The sequence below is a fragment of the Gastrolobium bilobum genome, unplaced genomic scaffold (assembly GCF_033153095.1).
Source record: "Gastrolobium bilobum isolate Gb01-03AN ecotype WA unplaced genomic scaffold, APGP_CSIRO_Gbil_v1 utg14062, whole genome shotgun sequence".
NCBI lineage: Eukaryota > Viridiplantae > Streptophyta > Magnoliopsida > Fabales > Fabaceae > Gastrolobium > Gastrolobium bilobum.
This window is the reverse complement of record NW_026898155.1, coordinates 147826-172804: the sequence shown is the minus strand read 5'-3', so window position 1 is coordinate 172804 and position 24979 is coordinate 147826. Positions and strand designations below refer to the sequence as shown.

At 35.7% G+C, this 24979-nt stretch overlaps 2 protein-coding genes across 7 annotated transcripts; one reads left to right on the top strand and one right to left on the bottom strand.

The window, feature by feature from the left end:
* The first annotated feature begins 1839 nt into the window (after positions 1 to 1839).
* LOC133313320 (lysophospholipid acyltransferase LPEAT1) lies at positions 1840 to 9744 on the top strand. Of its 5 annotated transcripts, none has more exons than XM_061514678.1 (9): positions 1840 to 2458; positions 3530 to 3652; positions 3761 to 3798; positions 4067 to 4131; positions 5375 to 5443; positions 6139 to 6272; positions 6837 to 6977; positions 8525 to 8588; positions 8965 to 9744. In XM_061514678.1, the coding sequence occupies exons 1-9, from the start codon at positions 1973 to 1975 to the stop codon at positions 8982 to 8984; spliced, it is 1140 nt and encodes a 379-aa protein (XP_061370662.1). In that variant the 5' UTR covers positions 1840 to 1972; the 3' UTR covers positions 8985 to 9744. The 5 variants fall into 5 exon arrangements, with proteins under 5 accessions (XP_061370662.1, XP_061370663.1, XP_061370661.1 ...); XM_061514679.1 differs by lacking the exon at positions 8965 to 9744 and adding an exon at positions 2701 to 2715 and having other exon boundaries at positions 8525 to 8945; XM_061514677.1 differs by lacking the exon at positions 8965 to 9744 and having other exon boundaries at positions 1840 to 2470; positions 8525 to 8945.
* Positions 9745 to 10140: 396 nt separating this feature from the next.
* On the bottom strand, positions 10141 to 16811 carry LOC133313313 (J domain-containing protein required for chloroplast accumulation response 1). Of its 2 annotated transcripts, none has more exons than XM_061514664.1 (9): positions 16307 to 16811; positions 13724 to 14493; positions 13270 to 13592; positions 13011 to 13113; positions 12366 to 12433; positions 12205 to 12267; positions 12044 to 12121; positions 11681 to 11857; positions 10141 to 10562 (listed from the first exon to the last, which is right to left on the bottom strand). In XM_061514664.1, the coding sequence occupies exons 1-9, from the start codon at positions 16699 to 16701 to the stop codon at positions 10524 to 10526; spliced, it is 2016 nt and encodes a 671-aa protein (XP_061370648.1). In that variant the 5' UTR covers positions 16702 to 16811; the 3' UTR covers positions 10141 to 10523. The 2 variants fall into 2 exon arrangements, with proteins under 2 accessions (XP_061370648.1, XP_061370649.1); XM_061514665.1 differs by having other exon boundaries at positions 12366 to 12430.
* Positions 16812 to 24979: the final 8168 nt, after the last annotated feature.

The following is a 24979-nucleotide window of genomic DNA, read 5'->3' as shown; positions in this document are numbered from 1 at the left end:
AGGCCCTCAAAGTGAGCTTCGATACCATCAATGAGAAACGAATAAAATAGGAGAAGAGAATAGAGAGAAAGACGAAATATTATATTTTTGACTTAGGGTGTGCATGACAACCTTCTCAGAATCATTTTTTTAAAATTTCTGTTCTCGAGAACATAAATGGATAGAAAACTCGTTTGGTAAAATCGTTTTATTTTTTTGTTTTCGGGATGAACCGATTTAATTTTTGTGCTGGGAAACAAATAAATAAAAATAAAAAAATCCTGTTTTTTTTGTTTTAGGGCACAAAATGAGAAATACTTATTTCTCTCAATCACCCACCACCACTACCATCATTATCACCACCACCATCATCGCAACCACCACCATCATCGTAACACGACTACCGCCACCATCATCGTCGTCGTCGTCGTACCACCAGTGTCATCGTCATCACTACCACCGCCGCCACCACCGCCCATCACCATCATTAACAGCGACACTACCACCACTGCCATCAATGTCACCACCACCATCATTACAGCCACTGCTGTCACCACCACCATCACCACCAACCACCAACCACTATTACCATCGGCGCAGCCACTACCGTTACTACAACCATTTCCATCACTACGTCATCGCCACCGCGCCACCACTACCACCTCCACCATCAATCGCAGCCACAACCATCACCATCATGCTATCACCACGACCACTACCATCATGTTATCACCACCACCATCGCTGTATCACCATCACCACTCCACCGCCACTACCATCGCCACCGCGATTACCACCAGCACGCCGCCACCACCATACCACATGAAAAGAAAAGTGATGTCCGAATTTTTTTTATGCTTAATAGGAATTATTTTTTATTATATTATTTATTGTGTTATCAAACGTAATTCTCATTCTCAAAATAAAAATAGAACATGTTATCAAAAAAATTTTTTCCTCAAAAAATGTTCTAAGACACAAAAATAGAAAAAAATAATTTATTTTCAGAAACAGTATCAAGGAACATATTGATTGTTATGCACACCCTTAATAAAAAAGAGACACTATGCAATACATAAATAGAGCTGTAGTGAGACAGCGTGGCAAGAAAAGAAGTGTTCTAGAACATGTACAACTCATCATGAGATAAAATTGCAAATAATACAAATACAATAATATCCATGATATCCACTAGTTGTTACATGTGAAATAGGATCAACGGTTAAAAAATTGAAATATTTTTTTTTAAAATAAAAATAGAAGTATTAACCAACAACTAAATATACCGATGTACAAGGTTGATATCGGGTCAATGAAATAACCAATATGTTGCTTGAACCAAACCAATTGATGGGCTAATTTTTTGGGCCAACCGGTCCAGTCCGATTTAATAAGAGAGTATAAGTGCTTCACAACGATATACATAGATTCTGTTATTATTTTAACTTTCTATAGTTAATACGCCAATTAATTATTCACTTAAATAAATCCACGTCGTTATCATATTTAGTAGAGCATCTTATTCATATACTTTGACATGTAAAATTTATTTGATTTGTTAGTTGCTTTTCTATTTTTAATTATAACTCGTAGAAAAATAAGTCAGTTATTTACTTAAAACAAAATCGGTTAAATTCCCTAATTTAAAGCAAATTTTCCAGTATTTTATATTCATCACTTATAAATATCTCAATTATAATGCCATAACCATATCCCTTAATTAAAGACGTTCCTTATGATCAGCGTATTTAATTTTATTTGAAAAAAAAAAACTCGTATATATCATTAAAAAAGTAAAATAAAATACAGAGATTAAAATAAAAATAGAATAGAATAATAATAATCCCAGGATGGGGATCTGCGTAAGCAATTAGCAAGCATTCGTCTTTCTTTGGTTCTTATCTCTGCAGCTGCAATTCCCTTTCTTTCTGACCAAAAACCCTAAATCAATCTATTTATGTATATGGAAGGGTAATCAATCGTACTACCGAATATGGAGTCAGAACTGAAAGACCTGAATTCGAAACCAGCGAAATCAAATATCAACGGAAATGGCAATAGCAATAGTATTCGAGATGATCGTCCTCTGCTGAAGTCAGATTCGGTCTCATCGTCGGAGAACGTGGAGCTGCAAGACCTAGAGAAGAAATTCGCCGCTTATGTTAGGCGCGATGTGTACGGAACCATGGGACGGGGAGAGTTGGCGACGAAGGAGAAGCTCTTGCTGGGTTTCGCGTTGGTCACTCTCCTTCCTATTAGAGTTGTTTTCGCCTTCACCATTTTGCTCTTTTATTACTTCATTTGTAGGGTTTGTACCCTATTCTCCACCCCGAATGGGGAGGACGAGCAGGAAGATTACGCTCACATGGGTGGTTGGAGGAGGGCTGTTATTGTTGGCTGCGGAAGGGCCCTCTCTAGGGTCATTCTTTTCATTTTTGGCTTTTATTGGATCCCTCAATCCTATCACTCTACCACTCAGGTACCTGTTTTTGTTACTTAGTCATGCATGCGCTGCACGGTTTTTTTAAATTATGCAACTTAAATTGCCTTTTTCTGCTTCTCGATTTTCAGTTGCTGAAAAAACCCTTCTGAATTTGTTTTGGGATTTCACTTACTGGATTTATCGTTCTCTCGCTTCTTTTAAATCAATGCACGGCCAATTCTATACGTTGGTTTTGAGATAGCAAAACTATTATTTCTAGTCTGATTGTTTCCACAAAGATAGAGTCTAACTCTGTATTCCTTGTTGTCTTTGGGAAAAAGAAGTATTGCATGCCATTCAGTTTAGGTAGCAGCTTTTCAGATAATATAAATAGCATAGTAGTTAATTGCGCCGCAATAGCGCCGCGAGCCGCGCCGTATGGGCGTTGCGGTGCCTCACTGCAAGAAACCGCTTCGCGCCGCATCGGAACGTAACAGCGGCCATTGCGATCGCAAATCACGGTCATATTGCTGTCATGAGGCAAAATGCCAATTTTTCCAAAATTTAAATGTGTAACAGAAAATTTTTAAGGGTTTTTTAGTCTATCTGTGTCTCTTTCTGTCACTTCTGCTATCTTTGCCTTTAAAAAATGTTTCTTTTTGTCATTATTTCTGTCATATATCTATTCCGCTATTTCCGCAACCACAACCCGCTATAGCGCTATAGCATTTTTCGGGGTTGGCTGTGACATGCCGCAATCCACATTTGATAACTATGATAAATAGAAGAAAATGTCATTGACTTGCGTATTGTGTTTCTCATATCAATTATAAAGACAAGGTAACAAGATTGATTAATACATGCCTATATTTGTGAATTACGTGATTTCTTCCTTCTTTTTTTCCTTTTATTTTGTTGTACTTTCTGTACGCGTTTTGCCAATATACCTACTGAGGAACAGTGTCTTCATTCACCTTATTATTCTCGAAAGGACGATTGAGTGTATTTTAGCAATTAATAGATAACAAATTTTTATCCATCTTATTTCATTGTATTTTGCAATCAAAATGTTCTGTCTCGGCATATGATTTTAATTCTACTTATTTCTTCTGTCTGTTTCAATTTAAGAAGGAAGGTAATAATCATCAGCTTGAAGAGATGGGAAGACCTGGCGTAATAATTTCTAATCATGTGTCATACTTGGATATTTTGTATCACATGTCTTACTCGTTCCCAAGTTTTGTTGCTAAGGTTTGTGATGTGAGAATTTTTTTCCTCTATGAATGTATCTTGTACATATGTTTGTTACTGACATTTTTTTTAAATGTTTTATTTAAATCGTGGATGTCGTTGATGAAGAGGTCAGTGGCTAAAATTCCACTCGTTGGTCTCATCAGGTCTGTTGGCTTTTTATTGGTTTCTCCTGGTTTAATTATATGCATTATGGATCATTGCAAACTTAAATCCTATTGCTTCATTTCAGTTCTTCAGATCTTTATTTTTTTCTCGACTCAAAATTGAAGTTTCATATTAGTAATGATCAAAATGTAGTTCTGAAAGTGAGAATGCTGCATTTGATATGATTCAATGTGCATTATTTTCACATTATAAGGGATTATTCAGAACGTAGAGCTTATATATTTTATGGTATGTTTTTTCTTACAGCAAGTGCCTTGGCTGTGTCTATGTTCAGCGGGAATCAAAGTCATCAGACTTCAAGGGTGTTTCAGGTGCATAGATATTTGGCGTATGTGAACTTTGTAATAAATATGAAAATGATTTCAATTTAAATACAGTAAAAATGTAAAATCCCTTTTTTCCTCCCTCTTTCTCGGTCTTGTGTGGTTCTTCTCTTTGCATTTTTAATGGCATACCAGTTGCGTGATGTATTTTGCCTTTTGAATTTTAAATTTCTAAGAAAACAATGTTTATCACATATTGCTTGAATCTGTGAGGGTTTATTGTTATATATATCCTAATGAAAATATTGGCGCGGAAGTGGAAAAATATGTGTATTATTATTAGTGAAAACAATGTTCCCTTTAGCTCCGACAGCCTAACTTACAATCAGCAGAAGGGTGAGCCTGTTAAGAATTGGTTTTGGATGTATATGAAGTCTGAAAATATTTGTACAGGAATAGAAATAAAGTGGAATTGGCCAAAGGATGAAAAGTGGGGATGCTATACTTATCATTTATCAGAAAATTGCTAAAAAAGAAAAAAATTGGCCTGTTGATAAAGATATAACACAATTCATATAGTAGCATTTTCAATTGTATCCATTGCTTCTCATGCCTTAATTAAGCTATTTGAATCTGCAATCTGTGATTGATATGAAGGTAGTTTTTTAAATGCAGAAATTAAATGATTTGAATATACAATTTAGGAAATAATGAAAGATAATGTCATCTTAAAAATGCACATGCATTTAATTTTTTCTTTTCTGTGGTATATGTGTTACCTCCTGATTGTTTTATTTTAAAGTATGAATTGGATTAGTCAATGTAAAACTCTATATACCATTTGTAGAAAGAGAGTGCCTGATCATTGGGGGTAATTAAAGGATTTCACTTTCAGTAAAAGTTTCATTCAGTCTGTTTGGTAGCATCATATGGTTCATTAACATTGTAAATTCTTTGCACTGACAATTGACCAAAAGCAAATATTCATTATTTTACTTAATTTTAACTGATTTCTTGTGGTAATATGTGAATTTCCCTTTTAGCTTTTGGATATGCTGTTGCTATCAGTCATGTCTGGAGGTGCCCCAGCAATCTTGCCATATTATGCGTGTTCATGGGAATTAGTCAGTCAAACTAGGATCTTAATGCCCCGTTTAATATATATAATTTTTTCTTAGTGTTGCAAATTGCAACTGGTGGCTAGACTTGATTTATATCCGATCTTTGCCTCTAGGACATATAGGTTGGTAAAATCTCTGGTGACGCTAACCTGTGAACATTCTTCCTGCAGCTGTTGTCACTGAAAGAATTCGAGAAGCATATCAGAATAAGTCTGCTCCATTAATGATGTTATTTCCAGGTTATCATCCTCTCTCTTTTTTTCCCTTTTCATTTTGTTTTTGGGAGAGGGGGTTGGATCAAGGTCATCATCCTTTTAACAAAATTGGGATTGAGTTCTCAATTCGGAGCAGATTATCGATACTAACATATAGGCCTTAGGTAGGGTTGATTTTGTAAGGATGCTATCATATAAAAATATTGATGTAGATTTTTCACTTTCATATGCAACTTTTTGTATTTTTTGGTAAAACCAATTTTATGATCAAAGTTGCAACATTTCTTTACCTAGTTTATCCTATTATTGATTAAACGAATACTGCATACATGTTCTCATTCACAGACAAAAGTTTATGTCTTTGACTCCACCGACTATAAAATTCCTTTTGAAAGTGAATGCCCAGAATTCTTAGTGTTTTGAATTTATTGAAAATCTCTTTTCAACCTAAAGATTCATTTTTTAAGTTCATTTCTTAGTGGCTTCATCTCTCGTATCTCTTTATCTTCAAATGTTACTCCTTACCATGAATTTCTTCTAGTTTATTTACATATTCTGTTGCTAATATGTGAACTATTTGTTGCATATGGTGGCACCAGCATGGTTCATATTATAGTCAATATTTGGTTCATATCAAAAGTGATTTGGATTATCTAAATTATTCATGTGTATCAGTGTTCTTGTAATCATTTAATTTAATAATATTGGTTATTCTACAGAAGGTACAACCACAAATGGAGACTTCCTCCTTCCATTCAAGACTGGTGGTTTTTTGGCAAAGGCACCAGTACTTCCTGTAATTTTAAGATACCATTACAAGAGATTTAGCCCTGCCTGGGATTCCATATCTGGGGTAAGTACTTTTATAGTAATGAAGTTTTCATTATTTTTGCCAAATTCTGATAATAGAAGCTAATCCTGTACCCAACATCTAAGCTGCTCTGCTTTGATAAGTATGTCATATTTTAAACCTAGACTTGTACCTTAGGATATGAATATTTATTTATTATACCTTGTGCTGAATCGAAGTTTGTTTTCATGTTTGAAAATTGTGGGGAAGCTAGTGGAAGACTTGGCTTCATATGATAGCTGGAACTTGTCAGTCCGTAATTCAGTATAAGAGTGCCTAAAACATTTGCTTCCTACTTGTGTAAAATGTAAAAGGTTGTAGGTTCATTTTAGGCAAATGGAGACCAGCTTTTGTGCTTCAAAGTATGCTGTGCTAGCCATCTAGGAGAAACAAATTGTTTCTTCTGTTAATCATTTTTTTGTGTAGAATATTATGTGCGCATTTCCAATAATGAGCTAATAAAGTTTATTTACTTGAATTTTTTGCTAAATTTAATTTGGAGATATTGTCATCTCCTTAGCAACATTTGTTTTTATTCTTAATTTAAGTTTACATTCATTTTGGCAGGTGCGCCATGTAATTTTTCTCCTCTGTCAGTTTGTAAATTATATGGAGGTGGTACGGTTACCTGTTTACTATCCCTCACAGCAGGAGATGGATGATCCCAAACTATATGCTAATAATGTTAGAAGATTGATGGCTAGTGAGGTATTTATTCTGGTTTTAGATCCAATAATGCTTCTCTACTGACTACTGTAGAGTTAAGTAGTTAGGAAGGATATGGGTGTTTGCCTATTATGTTGCTGGACTCAATCTTTACACGTACGTGTGTGTGCGTGTGTGTTTGCCTATTATATTGCTGGAGTCAATCTTTACACGTACGTGTGTGTGTTTGTGTTTGCCTATTATATTGCTGGAGTCAATCTTTACACGTACGTGTGTGTGTATATTGCTAGAGTCAATCTTTACACGTACGCGCGCGCGCGTGTGTGTATTATATTGCTGGAGTCAATCTTTACACGTACGCGCGCGCGCGTGTGTGTATTGCTGGAGTCAGTCTTTACACGTACGCGCGCGCACGCGTGTATTATATTGCTGGAGTGTGTGTGTGTATTATATTGCTGGAGTCAATCTTAACATGTACTTTACATGTGCGCGTGTGTGTATTATATTGCTGGAGTGTATGTGTGTGTGTATTATATTGCTGGAGTCAATCTTTACATGTGTGTGTGTGTCAAAATTTTGAGAAAAAAGATAAAAAAACATCATTTAATAAGTGGTATTTTCATAAAAAAACATCATTTAATAAGTGGTATTTTCTTTTGTTCAAAAAGTATATTGTAAATTAATTTTGTAATGTTTTGTTGGAGTAGAGAATATATTGGATTAGTTTGAAATTTTTTGAGCATGATATGCATGTATAAAGTGCCCATTCAACTGTGGATTTTTTTTGGGGGTTGGGAGAAATTGACTCTCTAGAAAGTGTTAGAATATTAGGACTTGGTGTTTTAGGAGTCTTATGATGTTAACTTAGTATTAGTAGTCTTGTTAGTGGGGCTCGCTCGTACGAGTTGTACCTCACTACTAGTCGACTTAGATAGATAGAATAAATAGGTGTTAGTGGTATGTATCTAATATAAAATATTTCTTTCAGACTCTTGTTTCCACCGAAAGTTATTCATTGTTGTAGACATAGTCGTGAATCAAAATAAATTTTACACTATTGAGTAATACTGTTGGATGATTTTCTCATAAAGTCTATCATTAGATTGAAAGTTTTTATCGTATTGATTGTTCTTTTTAAGTGTTATATTCGTTTGAAACTGTTTTTATGCACATCTTTGATAAGTCATAACTTATACAACTTTTCAAATATAGAAAAATATTAGCTTTTCTGTTTGTGCGTACCATACACTGCTGTTTTGCTCAACAAATTTATACGAATGATTTTATTCCTTTAATTTTCATTTTCTTCTAGCAAGGCAAAGTGGGGTGCGCTCTTAAATAGTACAGTCTCTTTTATTTTTTACAAGTGTTGTTTGGTGAATGTCAAAATCTTCATTCCTTTGCTTTCTTTATTTCAATTCCATACTTGTGTAGCCTAAGGTACTCGTCTCCATGGTATGTATTCACTATTTTGTGGAAGCAGAGGTTCCTTGTGACCAAGGGGAGCAACATTTATTGTATTGTTTAAATGTTATTGCGTAACTGCCATTGGTGCCAGCTTGATTTTGTCTTGTATGTTCTTTTTGCAGGGTAATTTGATACTTTCTGATATTGGACTAGCTGAAAAACGAATATACCATGCTGCTCTCAATGGTAATAATAGCCTGCCTAGTGTTTTGCATCAGAAAGACGATTGATAATTTCATGGCCCCGATCTCAAATGATATGTAGTTCCAGTCGAGTTTTAGTTTCCAACATTTTTTTTAGTTTCGAACATTGTGTTTGCTTATGAATGGACAGCTTGTGTGAGGGCTGTTTATAGCTAATATATTGACCTAAACATCTGAATGTTACTTGTGTAATATTCTTGTAAATAACGTGATCAATAATTTGTTTTAATTGCTGGTGAACACAATTCAAGAGTTAAGGGTTATCTTTTGTTCACATTTTGATAGTGATAAATGATCTAACTCATTTGAGAAAGGCCTTGTAACCTTAGATCTGAATCTTCTGTTTCATGTTCCTGCAGGTTTGTTTTCCCAATGCTAAATTCTTCGGATTCGTGGTCTGTATATTCGTTGTATGGTTCTATTATTTATCAGGAAAGAAAAAGAAATTAATATAGAAAATCCTGTGCAGAACTAGGTTTCATATTTGAAAATGTATGTATCTAATAACTGCCTCTGGATCATTAATGCGATTTCTGATAAGAGGCTCGATGTATCTATATATTTTTGGTCAACTTTTCGAGGATTAGTAGGATCCTCTCCAATATAGGGCTTTTTAAAATATAATTGCCGATTCTAATTATTTAATGTTTTGCTCTAGTTTAGAACAAGCTTAGCTGCAATTTTACTTTTTATTTTTATTATTTTTTTAGGGTGCTAAGGATAGCCGAGGCCCCTAACGATCAGGCATACTCAAAAGGGAAATGCTCAAGATAATTTAAAAAAGTCTACCACATGCAGGCTGCAATTTTGTAACATAGTCATGAGTTTAACCTGGACAAAGATGAAGCTTCCTTTATGGGGGTTTTAATATTTGTGGGGGCGCACAGAAGCACGCCTTAGAAGCCTTTCCTAAGGTTAGCTGCATCGCAGTGTGCACATTAATCTGAATTTACTCAGAAGAATCTTTGTTATGAAATCGGATACCACACATCACAACTGGATGTTCCTCGTGTATGGGACCCCAAATTTAGGCAGTAATGTGTCTTAGAGCGTGACTAAGAGTCAAATGGAGTAATTTTACCTGTTGTACAGACACATAGGAATAGGGAATGAGATCATTGTTGCAAGAACATGAACTCAGTTATACAAAAAAAAAAAAAAGAACATGAACTCATAAGTCACGACTTGCGCTCATGAAATCATGAACACTTCCCTAAGAAATTCAGATATTTAAGGTGAAAAAACCACGTTTAGTGTTTACGGCCTCACGCAACGACACAACTAGGCAGCTTGAATCCTGCTTAGAATAGCAGACTGAAAAGAAAAGAAAAAAAAAATCCTGCTTTGAGTTTACGGGTGAAAAACTTGGTTTAGGGTTTGGTTTTTTGCTGAATTGGAATATCGTTCGCACCAGATTAATGGTAGAGCTAGATATCAAAAAACCCATCTTCCAAATAACTTTTGCAGAAGATTTTGTCTAATAATGCATATTTAACACCAGTATTTAACAATATGTATCAAGAATGAACAGTATATAGAAGTTACAAATATAAAGAAAATTAAGAGACAGAGAGAGTGCTGATACATAAAGACTATAGCTTGAAGTCAGTTTCCTTGCATTGCCTGCAGATATATTTACTGTGCTGTAGATATATAAAAGTAAGAAAAAAGTTGACTAATCTGTTCTGAAAAAAATAAAAAATAAAAAAATACTTGTGTATGCATGCCAGAAAAGAAGATTGCATATTTGTGGAGTCAGTCATTTATATTCTGTCACAATGACATTAGCTACTATATGAAGGAAGTGTCACTTGCACTTCTATATGAAAAAGATCTATCCCCTTGTTGACAGACTGCGGAGGGAAGCTTCCCATTAGGCATGAACAGAGCTTTTCCTCAATATTGGTATTGACAGAAATTAGAGGGCAGAGAGCATACTGAATTGAGTCCATGCCTCCTGCATTGTAAAATATACACTTAGTAATTCGATTTTTGTAAAATCATGATGAATGAAATACATATCTGCCAACAATGATAAGGCATTTTAATCATTTTCTACATTGCAATAACTTCCTAAGAATTGACCAAACCATAGTCATGACACAAGTATTGATACCATACCTATTGACTATTGTTACCCGTCCACAATTATATTCCGGAGAGCACGTGATCAATTAAATATTCATTAGCATGAGCATGGCTTCAGCACCACCATCATTAAAAAATAAGTATATTTTTGTCCTTTTTACATGTGTGGTTACCTCTTGAATCATACAGCAGCATATTAAGCTTCGTAAGCTGTTTCCGCTAGTTTCGAGCACACAAAAAGATAAGAAATAAAATCGTACTGGGTGAGGACACTACGAACGTAATTAACTCATGAGGTTTGTTGGTCCTACCAAGTTGCTGGTTAACAGCGAAGGTATAACTATATTTGTGCGCCTCATTTTGAGGACATATACCATTTGATTTTAACAATGGAATAACAAGCATATTAGTAAGTAGGTGAAACATATCATGAGTCGCTTTTATATTTGCACTGCAAACTCTTAAACTCTATAAATCAGTCACAGGCTAAGGAAGAAGAATGCCGAATATAGAAGCATTAATCTAGATTGTCAGCAACTACACTGGTTCTATCAACACGTCTCAAGAATTGAATGTATTAACCATTTGAAAGAAAGTAACTTGAATGGTCCAAATCAATTGCATCCTAAATTTGGTCTAATACCAAATCAGTCAGACTGCAAGTACATAAGCATTGTTTACTGATTATTTTATGATAGAAAAATGGTTTTTACAATTCAAGTTCAGGATTATGTTTGTTGCTTGGGAACTTATAAAGATGTCACACTATTAAGCTTTCCATTCCTCATAGGATAAAAAGCTTTGTGCTATTCCCTCCCCAACTGCAACTAGACTTACCGAAAAAAGTACTTCGGCGAAATTTCTTAAGAAGAACATATTCATAATTTAAGCAAGATAGAAAATGTCATGACATGGAATGGGTATGACCAATTTTAAGCAAGATTGTAGAATAATTGTAATGCTAATAAGTTGCCACAAACATGTTACCTGTAAAATATCAAAAACTTTTTCGGCGGTGTATTTTTGATTTGAAGCAGCACCCTTTTGCTGCAACTTGTCTGGATGGAGACAGAGTAAAGCTCTCTGATAGGATCTTTTCACCGCATTCCCTTCAATTATATCAACTAGAGGCACAGGCTTCCAGCCACTCTCCGGCCAAAGCACCTTTATGCATCATGATGAACGTCATTTTAATAATTAGCATGGACCTCAAAAGCATTAACCTCTTAATATGATTTTTAAGGCATATCAAAATGCTGTCTTTTTTGACAAGCAAGAAGAAGAAATGGAATTTTCAATCCATTGGGATAAGAATAGCAAGGAGTAAATAACACTATTGTTTTTTCTTACGTATTGTAATGTTGATAGCAGCGAGCGTATGTTTCCTTCCTTCCCTTTAGACCATTTTTGTATCTTGTCGTCAATGACCTACACAATATACAGAAATATATACTTAATATCGTTGTTCTTCTACAACCTCGAAACAAAGAAAGCATGTGTAGGTAAGTTACTTGGATTTCTCGATTTTCTTGGTTTTCTAAGACCTCGCCCTCATCTTGGGCTAATACTTGTATCTGCAAAATCCAATTCGGGAGCTTAAAAACATAAGGCACATAAAAGGCAAGAATTTAACACTTTCTACTGAAACCTTTTTAACTTAATGATGGAATACCATGAAATTCCCATGGAAGGATTCGTCTTTATCTCCAATAACAGCAAATGAGATATCAGGAATCGCTGCTAACAAAATCAAGTTGTTCCATCACATAATTTTATCATCAAGTATTCAGCCAAAATCAAATCATATATACATGAGTTTAAAGTTGATCAATAATCAGTGTCAGTGTAAAACTTTTTCCACTGTCAATAAATAAGTGCATGCCACATTTATATAGTAACTAAGGTTTTTTACTTTCCATGAATAGCTTCTAAATTCTACTAGATTTTTGAATAGGTAGCACCATATTATTCATTGATTGTGTATAAAAATTAAACCCATCTACATCTCGAATATAGACCATACTGAAAAGAGCATTTTTTTTTGGGAATGATTTAACAGGTAATTAAGAGAAACACAACATGGAAATAAAGGATGACCACAGAAGAATTTTAAATAAAATCTGCCTCATAATATGTGCCCTGTAATTATATTTTCTTATTGTTAGATGCTGGCCACATACATAATAATCTTTGTAAGTTTGTCATGTTCTTGTCACCGTGCTACATATAAAGAAGAACATATTCATAATTTCACGAATGTCCAAGTAAGTCAATTCTTAACTGATGGAATATTGGGCTTTGGATAACTAAGTAGTACCTGATGCTGATATATCATCCCGCTGAGACAAATTATTAGCAGACATGTTGGTGGTCTCTTCGGCGGAGTTCTCCTTCTTGGACTGTTCAGTATAACCTTCCACCTGGCATAATTGAAAGAAATCTTAAACACCTTAACTAAATTGTTGTGAAACTAGAATAACATGAGATTTCTCACTAAAGATACTCAAACTATCGAACTCCTTTTCATAATGTGAGTTTTCTCTTCTAGTCATCTTCTTCAACTGTGAAGCACTTACTTCATTCTTTGTCCTTAAAGCACCTCTCTGCTTGTATGAAGAACCCTGAAGTCGAGATTTGGAGTCAGATATGGGTTTTGTTACAGCTTCTTGGTTGAATATTCGAACAAACTCTTTGACCTTTCCTTTAACTCGGCCTTTCCCCACATTCTCGCCTAAGCTTGATGAACCGGATGCAGCTTTGCTATGTTCTACATCTCTCAAGGAAATTGTCTTTTCTTTTTGTTTCTTTGGATTCACGGCACCATCAAAAATAGCAGACGACTTTTTTGTGCTTTTCGTCATGATTTTTTGTCCCTCCCTTCTACTGTTCTCATCATAATCTGACGTATGAAATTAAGGAAAGTATCAAAGGGTGGTAAAGTAGTAATATATATGTGTGTTTGAGTGTGTGTACACATTCACACACACATAGAGAGATAGAGAGAGAACAAAATGCTGAAGATGGCTTTACCTTGTTTCTCATCACTTTCAGTGAACAGAGAATGTAATGGTTTGGACGCAAGCTTCTGACTTTCGCTTGCTGCTTCAGTTTTTCCAGAGAAGCCTGTGCCACTTATAGAATGAGTACTTGATTCTGAGATAGAACAACCAGGATCATCTTTAATAACAGTTTGAAGGCTGCTCAATGTATCTGATTGAGCTTTGGCAGAAGCTATTTGTTCTACAATATGTTGCGAATCTGCCCCATTTCGAGTGGTTGCGGAAGTAGTTGACACATCTTGTTTTCTGTTTTTTGTCAAAGAGGAAGCATTGTATGCTGCAGGACTATCATTTTGTGTGGTAATTTCACTGACAATCCATTCAGTAGCGCTTGAGCATCTCTCAAGTTTAACCTTATCTTTTGTCCTTGAGGTTCTCTCTGTCCTAAGAGACATCACCAATGGCACCCCTTTACTGGCCCATTTGTATATTGAGAAATGAAAGTGATCGTTGGTGGTACTAGGCGAAACTTCACCAATAGATATGTCTTGTTTCATATTGCTTCCTTTGTCTGCTTTATCAGATATGCTCAAGTCTGAAAACTCCTTTGATAGAAGACTTTGCCTGTGAGATGGTTTTAAATCATTTTTCAACTCCTTTCGTTGAGATAGATGAGAATCTGAAGAGCCTAATCCATTTGAAGTAGCAATTCCATCGTTGCTGTTGTTGAATGGGTTCCTCCTCCTAGTAGGGGAGCCAAATGTTGGAAGTTCCGCCCCATTTGTCAATTTGGCAGGAAGGCTGGTCATTTGAAGATGAACAAGTCATTAATGCATTCATTGCTTTGAAATTCAAAGCAACTAAAACAAGAATTTCTCATTTTACTGAACAGTAGAAAAGAAGTTAAGGCAAGAGACAGCTTAATATGTTATTTATTGATAAAGAGCCAATCATGTAGTAATAATTTGATAGTTCATCAAATAACTAATACATTTATCAACTTTTCCCTTTATGTTAATGTTTATATTTAAACATTTCAATTGCAAGCATTTTGTTTCCGATTTAGGTTCTTAGTTATCAATGGTGTTTATATATTTTACTCAATTGATGAAATTGTCCTTCTATCAATGCGCACGTGAAGGATGAACTACATTTCTATTTTGTTATTTAATGCAGTTCATTTTTGTCTTTAAACACTTCAAAACACAAATTACACGACACAACTTTATTTTTAGCAATTTACTCAATTAATTTTAAATATTTGACAATTTTTTTTAAGTTTTGATGATCATATTATAACCATTTTCCAAAATTAAAAAATAAAGCTAGTTGAATTCACCCACAAAAATAAAACCTAAAAATTCAAAAGAAATCAATTAAAATTTCAAAACAAAAATGTTAAAATCGTTATCATTAAAGATGAATACTTGATTAACATCTCGTTACAGAAAAAATAAATGAGTATAAATTAAAATTTTAATTTTTTAGGACGTACTTCTGAATGAAGTTTAGAAACATACTCCCAATCATCCAACTTAAAAAAATAATTCCACCATTCTAATCCTACTCATCTATATGTTGTGTAATTCTACTATCACGGAAATATTTATACTTAGCCACCCAACTAAGAAGGGGAGAAAATGAAAGCTAATATATACTATATTGATGAACCCCATTTGTGCTTCGGCAAGAAGAAGCAAAGTCATTTTTTTTTCCCGAAGATATTTCAATCAGTTTATTGTTTTGCAACTAGTTTGATTTGGGGTGAATTCCGAGAATAAGGTTTTAAATTCCTCCCAAAAACTGTACTGGAGAGGATCGAATATATATTCTTATCTCTACCTGCTCAATTTTCTGATACCAACTGAACTATTACTATTTGGTAAAATGAATTTGGATAACAAAAAGATGGAAACAATATGTATAGAGACGGAGGATAGCACCAGAGATATTAATTGAAAATTATATTATTTTAGAAAAATGTAAGACTATTTCCTTCTCTGCATATAGTTAGTAAATTTTTCTGTGTCTCAATAGAGAATTCTCACCAAAGTAAAATAATATGTTTACTTCTCAGTAACAGTAAATATTTCGCTTTTTAAAATAAAAAATAAAAAATGCATAATAACATGTTAGATATGCACAATGTAAAGGCAGATTGATAAAAACAATGATTGCTAAACGCTTAAAGTTTAAATTAAAAAGTTGCCAAAATTAGAACTTCAAAATTTGTTTTTTTGCCAAAAATACAAAGTTTAAGCGCATAATTTTCAGTTTGACAAAAACAAATTTTTGCAAGAACTGCTCTTATTTGATTTTAAATTCTAGGGTTCGCTTTTTCGGCAGCGGGGAACTCATTGGTTTTTATTTTAAAACAAATAAAAAAAATCAGGATCTAATATCGTATTTTGATAAACATGTATCTATAATTGCCTTGAATTCTATTGGGAAATATATTATTTTTTATAAAAATTCAGTAAGTTAAGTAATTTAAATAATTTAACTTGGACTACAAATCGTTAACAATTTTGTAAACATGCATATACCAGCATGTAGTTAATTTGAATAGTAAACTCTACATTCAGTGTGCTGTGTGCATAAAAAAGAAAGAAACCTGAAGGGTGCAGGGAGACATGAAGGTTCAGCTGGGGAAGGCAGAGGAATGGCAGGACTCAACACTGTGTTAGAGAAAGGGTTCCCAATCCCATCACGCTTCTTTGGCGTTGAACTCACGCTCGGAGATGGAGATGGAGACTCCTCTCCTCCAAAAATGTCATCGAAGAAGTCAATATTGTTCTTGTTTGGATGGTAACGCCTCCTGTTTCCACTATCCTCCCCAAACACTGGTTTCTCACGTTCACGAGGCCACGTACACCAACCACCTTCACTTTCATCATCACTCACGCTCCGCGTTTCGTTAACCGAAGACCGCCGTGGTGGGCCCCCAAACACGTCGTGAAAATCAACGTCCGAATTCCTCTGTGGTGGAGAATAATAAAATCTCTCCATTTTTATTATTATTATTATTATTCACTGTTCAAAACTGGCGGGAGATATTGTTGAGGCAATACAATACAGAGGTGAGTTTTTGAGAAGGGGGAGAATTAAATCGATTTTGTGATTGCGAAACCACAAAAATATGAGTGAATGTTGATAATTGCCAAGATTTTTCAAAGGATAAATCAAAAGTAGTGATGCAGATAACTGACGCACTCTGCTCCATGTTTTGGTTTTGGCACTATTTTTGTGATACTAATTGAATCCCCTGTCTATAACTATATGATGACTAGTCAGAACACACCACAGCCTCTCGTTGCTCCCCAGTTTCGTCTTCTTCTTCGAGAATAGCGTTTTTGTATTTATCATGAAAATTTTACATTATCTTATGATGAAAAATATTTTTTTGGGTCATATTAATTTAGTTGTCACTTTTTTTGATGATATGCGTAGGATAAATTTCTCATATATATATATATAAGGTTTTGATTTTTTAAGGGAATAGATTATTTTACTTACTTTTTTCTCTATCTACCTTTACTTACCATTATTCAACATCATTATATCAAAATCTAAATAGAAGTGAGAAATAAAAAAATAGTTAAAATTTTGATCTAATGATATTAGAAAATGGTAGATAAATAAAAGAGATAAATAGAATAATCTATTTTTTTATTTTTAAGATAAGCAAATGACTGAATGAACCAAGCCAAACTTTAATTAAAGCCTTCAGATTTATACAAAATAAAAGAAAAAGAAAAAGAAAAAGAAGGCCCTAGTAGATACATCCGTGTTAAAATAAATCTTACTAAAATTTGTAAATATTTATAAAAAAAAAAAATACAAAATTTTCCAGGCAGTACGAGTACATGTGATTTCAGGAAAGAGCCAAATCGTACCAGAAAAAAATTGATGACAAAATCGCAACAAGCGCCAAAGCACTGCAGCAATTAATTATGTCATTTCCTTTTTCGACTGCTTCTTACATTTTCCTACTCAACGCAGAAAGCCAGAAACCAAACAAGCAACCAACAAAACATCCAAATTTAACAGGGGGAATAGGTTACAAATGTCACGAGTGAAAAATTTTAAATTCAGAGGAGCTATCTGAACAGAAAGTGACTAAAACCAAATTCTTCAATTTTTTTTGTTTTGTAAAAATATCAAAATATATATTTATAATCACTATATGTCACAGGGGGGACAAAAAGAGATATATATACAAGATACAGGGATTACATGTCACGCATCTTCAGAGGTGGTAATAAATAAACTAGAACCGTAGTATTATCAAGCTTGCCACCATAGACCAATAGCAAAAAATGATCCCATGGGAATAAAACAAGATGCATAATACGTAGAATCTAGTAGTAATCACAAATATATATTTTATACCAAACAAGCAACCTACTCAGAACATTGAAGACTCGAGATATGAATTTCAAACCTATATGTGCTGACAAATATTACGCCACCAAAAAATTAATGGTTCATATTAGGTAATGCAAGTAATATGCTAGAGTTAATTAGAATCAATTAAATGCCCGAATAAGTTGTTCGTCCTGCATTTTCAGGCTCTGTTCATTTTAATCCCTACTTCTTTAATTTTTTGAGTCCCTGGATTTACCATTTGAGTTCAGTGCTCCCTACAGTCAACTTCCACCTAAATGAGAATATTAAGTGCTAGCATTGCTAACGTTTTATGTTGGGTCTGACTTGGCAAATACACATGTCACTTGTAGCTGATTTGTGCTAACAGAAGAGGACATAACTGTCCAATTTAGATGATACTTGACTGTATGTAGGGAATACATTGAACACAAATAACAAATAAACTGACTAAATTGCAAACACTTTAGAACTAAGGACTATAATGAATACTTCCTGAAAATGCAGGGATTAAGCCTAATTGGTCAAATACAAAACAAATATATATCTTTGACAACAATGCACAACCCAAATTGTCAAGAAATCTTCTTAGATTTGGTTCAAATCTCAAGACACACACACAAGGAAGTGGGTAAGCTTTTAACTTCTTATGGGTTGGGAAAACGTAAATAAAAACTACCATGCGATGCCCCGGGCCTCTACCGATCTCTTCTTCTCTCCACAAAAACAATCAAAGGAAAGCTACAGTCATATGCATTTAATGTATTAAGGGTAGGGAAATATACAAATAACAATATTAGAAGTCATGAACAGTGTCACCGCCAAACCACATGATATTTATAATCAAGAGACAATGAAATGATGCTGTATTAATAACCAATGTAGTAACATTCTCCCATGCATAAAGTCCAGAATAGAAAAATCTTATCTGACCAAAACGAGGTGAATCACCATTACTTCCACTTTCCAGTTGATAGGTGAAATTGAAATAATGTTGCTGCACTGGGGACCGGAATATGGTGCACCTGATGCGTAAAATCGGCAAGTGCACCGATCGTACCAAGTAATAAAGAGTGAGTAGAGTATCGTCTCCACGAGGATTGAGGCACCTAAGTTGTTATAATTATTCCTCTCTTGTTGGATTAATCAAAATAGGTTGAGAATGATTGTAGTTCATGAAACAAACTAAAATAATTAAAGTAAAAATGTAAATGATTCCAAAAGTGTTTTCAGAATGCAAGAACAAAAGATTAAGGATTGGAAAAATATTTGAGAAAATATTGCGGTAAGAGAAACAAACACCTTTCCGATCCCCACCTTGCAACTTGGATTACGTTTACATTTACCTATTCAATTGATCGAACAATTCATCATCTTTTATATGATTAGTTAAGCCCTAATCCCTTAGTGATCTTAACCTAGTCAACTCTATTAGAATCCTAATCCCTTAGAAATCCCTTTTCGAGTTAACCCTTAGAATCAATGAACCTTTAACGTTCGCTGTTCATGTAGCCTATCCCTAGTGCGTACATGAACAGTTATCTTATTCTTTGTCAGGAATTAGAATTCCAACATCCCTATCGAAAACCCTAACCCTCGCAATCCTACTAGATTGATCAGTTCCAATAGAATTATAAATGAAGAACAAGAAAAGATAAACTCAATTAAAATAGATAAACGTAAATTTCAACCAAGGTACAAGGGGTTCACATCAAGGGTTGTGACCCTTACCACAATGATAAAACTAGCCAGACATGTTCATGTCTGACAAAATAACAATAAAAGAGAGTAGCATTTAAAACCTAGAAGAGAAAGGGAAGATGAAGATCTTCCGTCTTGATCGATCGAACCCTTGAATCTCCGAGAAGCTCCAAGGAATCTCCGCTCTATTTGTTGTTTTTCTCTCCTTGATTCTCCCAAAAGTCCTTTTTCTTATGTTTTTGATCCTTTTATTAGGTTTTGGGAAAACCTATTTCCCTTTGCACTCCAATTGGGCCTTATTTTAGCTGATTCGCACTTAAAAATATATCGCCCGCGCACGGGGCGCCAAGCCTGGCGCCCCAAACTTGGGAGAAACAGAAGCTGAATCTGTAAACGGCGCCCCGGGCGCCAACTCTGGAGTGCCGTGCGCCAGTCCCGCGCTCCGTGCGCCAACTCCCGCGCTCCGGGCGCCAGGTTGGAGCGTCGTGCGCCACATCCCGCGCTTCGTGCGCGACCGAAACAGAAGCAAATCGTCGATTTGGCGCCCCGTGCGCCAAGTACCGCGCCCTGTGCGCCAGTTTGGCGCTCCGTGCGCCAACCTCCGCGCGTCGTGCGCCAGCGGGAAATTTGGTTTCTCCGTTTTTGCTCCTTTTTGCGGTGTTTCCTGCTATTTAAACATATAACTTGAGTGAGAACATGATTGAGAAGGAATAATCAATATTTCTTGCATTTAATGACTATTTTCACTCATTTATGATTAATTCCTTGCTTCTTTCAAGTTAGAAAACATCATATGCTAGACGCACATCAAACAATTCCCAGATTTAGATGTTGCTGTCCTCAGCAATAAACAGAATTTAAGCATGGGAAGAAAGGTTCAATCAATCAAGCACAACATTGCACAGACAATCATAAAGATCACTATACTAAGCATGAATGATTTCCACGTCAAACTTAAGATGATGCTCATCAACTACATTCAAACATCAGAGTCTAACTTGATTACCCCTCACAAGACATGATATTCACTCATCACTCAGTGTTTGGGGTCATTCATCATCACTCATTTCATCATCACAGTTGTTGTACTACCATAAGCTTGATCTTTTTCTCAAGTTCCTAAAGATGAGGAACATCAACACATGCCTGATTGATCAAAAGGGCTTCTTAAGGTTATAACTTGGCTTGGCTTAAGGTTAGAATCTTTTGGAGAGTAGCTGAATAATTATTGAGATTGAAACACCATTTTCATTAATACTCAATCATCTCTCAATTCAAGTTTCAGTACCACTCTTTATTCGAATTCATGATTCCTTCCTTTTTCTCACTTTTTCCTTCATCATTGCTTGTCAATTTTTGCAATTTATTTTTCTTTCTCTTTATATTCATGTGAGAACTATTCTTTTCTTTTCCTTTTCAACTGCTTAACTTCTAGTGGAGCTTACCTCAATTACTTCTAACTTTTTGATTATTGACATTTCAATCTCAAACAAGGTAAGTTCTGATGGAAGTGGTCTAAACAGTTTAATAAGGTAATTAAAAAAATTGGTCTCAGGCTCAACATGGCTAACAATGGATGATTTCTCAGGTAGCTATTTGGCCATAAGCTTAATAGAACAAAATGCCTCTATCACTTCAATCAACACATGCATTGGAGAGAATTAGATCAAGTTCTAGAGTACCACTGCAGTGAGGACTCTCAAAAAAAAATTAACTGTATAGGCACAAACCTCACAAGCTGTGGTATCAAACTAGACTCTTCTTGATTTCATTTCAAGCATCATTATCATAGAAATCAAACAAACGAGCAATCATAATCTCTATTCATGCTCTACGCAATGTCATGACAATCTTGCATATCATGCAATGCTTCCTCATATTCAACCAAGGAATTGACTGAGTAGCACATCTAAATCAGGACTGTGCTTTCACATAGCAGGAAATGAAACTAAAAACACAAAATTTCTACCAAAATGAAAAAAAAATAAAAATGAAAATAACTAGAAAGGTTAAAATAACTCCCCTGAAGTGGCTATGAATCTGCTGAACCTTTTTCTGTGTGTGATACCTCGATTTCCGTGTATGCGGCCCCAATTCCCAGATTTAGAACATTGCTGTCCTCAGCAATAACTAAAGTAGTCAGAGAAAATACTGCTGCGCAAGTATAAACAACACACATGTGAAATGTCAAACAGAAAATAACATGACCAATGTACTGGAGAATTACAACCCAAAATACCAAAGAGGTTCAAATGACCCTAACATAAACCTAGATGGTCAAACAAAGACAATGAAAATAAAACATCACAAGAAAAATTAAACACAGATAAGAGAAAGGAAATAAAATAAAATAAAAAAATAATAAAAACTCATTGGGTTGCCTCCCAAGTAGCGCTTGTTTAACGTCACGAGCCTGACGTACCCCTTGTGATCATGGTGGCTGGTAACTCGGGCTCAGTGATGACACTATACCCTTACTCAGAATTTGTGTCCCGCCATGGTTATACTCATATGCATGTGGATAAGGATGAGGGTTCTCAGAAACTTTAAACTTAGTCCTCACATGCTTTTCCTTACCCTTGGGCTTTTCCATCTTAACCTTTGGCTTGCTTCCTTCATACCACTGATGGATTTCCTTCTTTGTGGGGTTTAGTCTTCTCTGAGATTGTCTCACATGTTTAACATTGTCTTCCATTAGCATCTTGTGAGTACAGAAAGAATGGTTGATGCCCTTCAAATCAGAAATAGACCACCCAATAGCTGTCTTGTGCTCCTTGAGCACTTTCAACAACTTCTCTTTTTCATCCATAGACAACTCTTTATTGATGATAACGGGATATTGCTCTTTATCTCCCAAGAATGCATATTTCAGCGTTTCAGAAAACTCTTTCAACTCTGTTTTTGGTGCTACTGTAACTAGATCATTTTCTTTCTTTTCTAGCACCTCAAAAACAACTTCTAGCTCTTCTTGTGGAGTAGCTTCATCTTGAGCCTTCAACTCTTCTTCAAGCTCTTGATAATCACTTTTCTCTTCCATAATCACCTCTTCAGACACATCAAGTCTGAAACAATCACTGTGATCAGATGAATTCTTCATAGCATCGAAGACATTGATAGTGATTTTCTCATCATTCATCCTCAACTCGAGCTTTCCTTGTTCTACATCAATCATAGCTCGAGCTGTGGCCAAGAACGGTCTACCCAACAGAAGGGGTATTTCACTCTCCTCCTCCATGTCTAACACGATGAAATCAGCAGGGAAGATGAACTTGTCAACTTTAACAAGAACATCTTCTATGATTCCACTAGGTCTCCTCAAAGAACGGTCAGCAAGCTGTAAAGATACCATGGTTGGCTTCAACTCAGAAATTCCCAATGACTTGCATATTGACAATGGCATCAAGTTGATGCTTGCTCCAAGATCACAAAGTGCCCGGCCAACATTGGTGTTGCCTATCGCAATTGGGATGTTGAAACTTCCCGGATCTCGAAGCTTTGGTGGGAACTTCTTCTGAATAATGGCACTGCACTCCTCAGTAAGTGCTACTGTCTCACAATCCTGCAACTTATGCTTTCTAGACAATAAATCTTTCAAAAATTTAGCATAGTTAGGCATATTAGCTAAAGCTTCAGCAAAAGGAATATTAATATGCAACTTTTTAAACATATCTAAAAACCTGGCATACTGTTGCTTCTGTGCTTGCTGCTTGAACTTCATAGGATAAGGAGGTTTCTCAAAACGAGAAAAATCCATCGGTTTCTTTGGAGCTTCAACAGCTTTCTCTTTTGCGTCTCCTTTGTCTTGCCTTGCAGGTTCTTCTTTCTCAGTTGCAGGCGTTTCTACCTCTTTTTCTTGCTCTGGCTCGATCACTGGTTCATCAACCTTCACTTTCTGAACCCCTTTTTGCTTGTCTTGAGGAGTGATCACAATTCCACTCCTGGTTACAATAGATTTGCAGTCTTCCTTAGGATTCACAATAGTATCTCCAGGAAACTGCCCTTGAGTTCTTTCAGCCAACTGCCTAGACAACTGGCCTATCTGACTCTCCAAGTTCCGGATGGAAGCATCCTGGTTCTTGTGGTAAGCTCTTGTCTCATTAATGTGATCATTAGTGGTCTTTGACAGTTGTATCATTGCTTTCTCCAACTCAGATGGCTCTTTTTGTGGCAGAGGAGGAGGTTGTAGATAGTTGTTGGATTTATAATCCAAGCCACTCCCTTGGTTCCTCCTTTGAAAGTTATTTCCTTGGCCGCCATTCTGATTCCTTTGGTAACCTTGAGTATTCTGTGGAGGCCGTGGATCATACCAAATTCCATTGACCTGGAATGGTTCAGCTTTATTGAGTGTAAGGCACTCATTAGTGTCATGCGGCTCCTTGCAATACTCACAGTTAAATATATCAACCTTGGATGTTGAGAGCTGCATCTTGTCCAGCTTGGCATTCAAATTGGCCAATTGCTGGGAAATCACTTTGTGCTCAGCTAGTGATGCATCATTATTCCCCAATTGTAAAATTCCTTTCTTGGGCTGAATAGATGGGAATGCTGCTGCCATAGACGCATTCTCATTCCTTGCCATTAAATCCAGCAGCTCTAAAGTCTCATCTGCTGTCTTCTTTCCTATGGTGCCACCAGCTGCACCATTGACAATCATTCTGCATTCTGGCGTCATCCCATTATAGAAGACTCTGACCTTCTTTGTATCTGGCAAGTCATATTGTGGACACTTTCTGATCAGCTCCTGGTATCGAGTCCAGGCTGCACATAAAGTCTCTCCTGGTTGTTGGGTAAAATTGGTGATTTCATTCACCAACTTATTGTACTTTTCCATGGAAAAGTGTTCAGCAAAAAATTTAGCCGCCAAATCCTCCCATGTTCTGATGCTGTTGGGAGCTTGTCGATCCAACCATTTGAGAGCTCTCCCGGTCAATGCAAACGGGAACAATCGGAGTCTGATCGCATCGTCTGACACTCCGTTGTGTTTAGTTGTATCACAGATCCTTAAAAATCTGTCTATGAAGTCATGAGGATCTTCATAGTCCTCTCCACCAAACTGAGTTTTCTCAACCAAGGTGATGAGTGCTGGCTGGATGTCATAATTATTAGCAGCAATCGGTGGTTTGACAATACTCGAGTTTGGCCTTGTGAATTGAGGAGCCAAAACTGATTCCATCAGCTCAGCTGCTGGTGGATTTTCTTC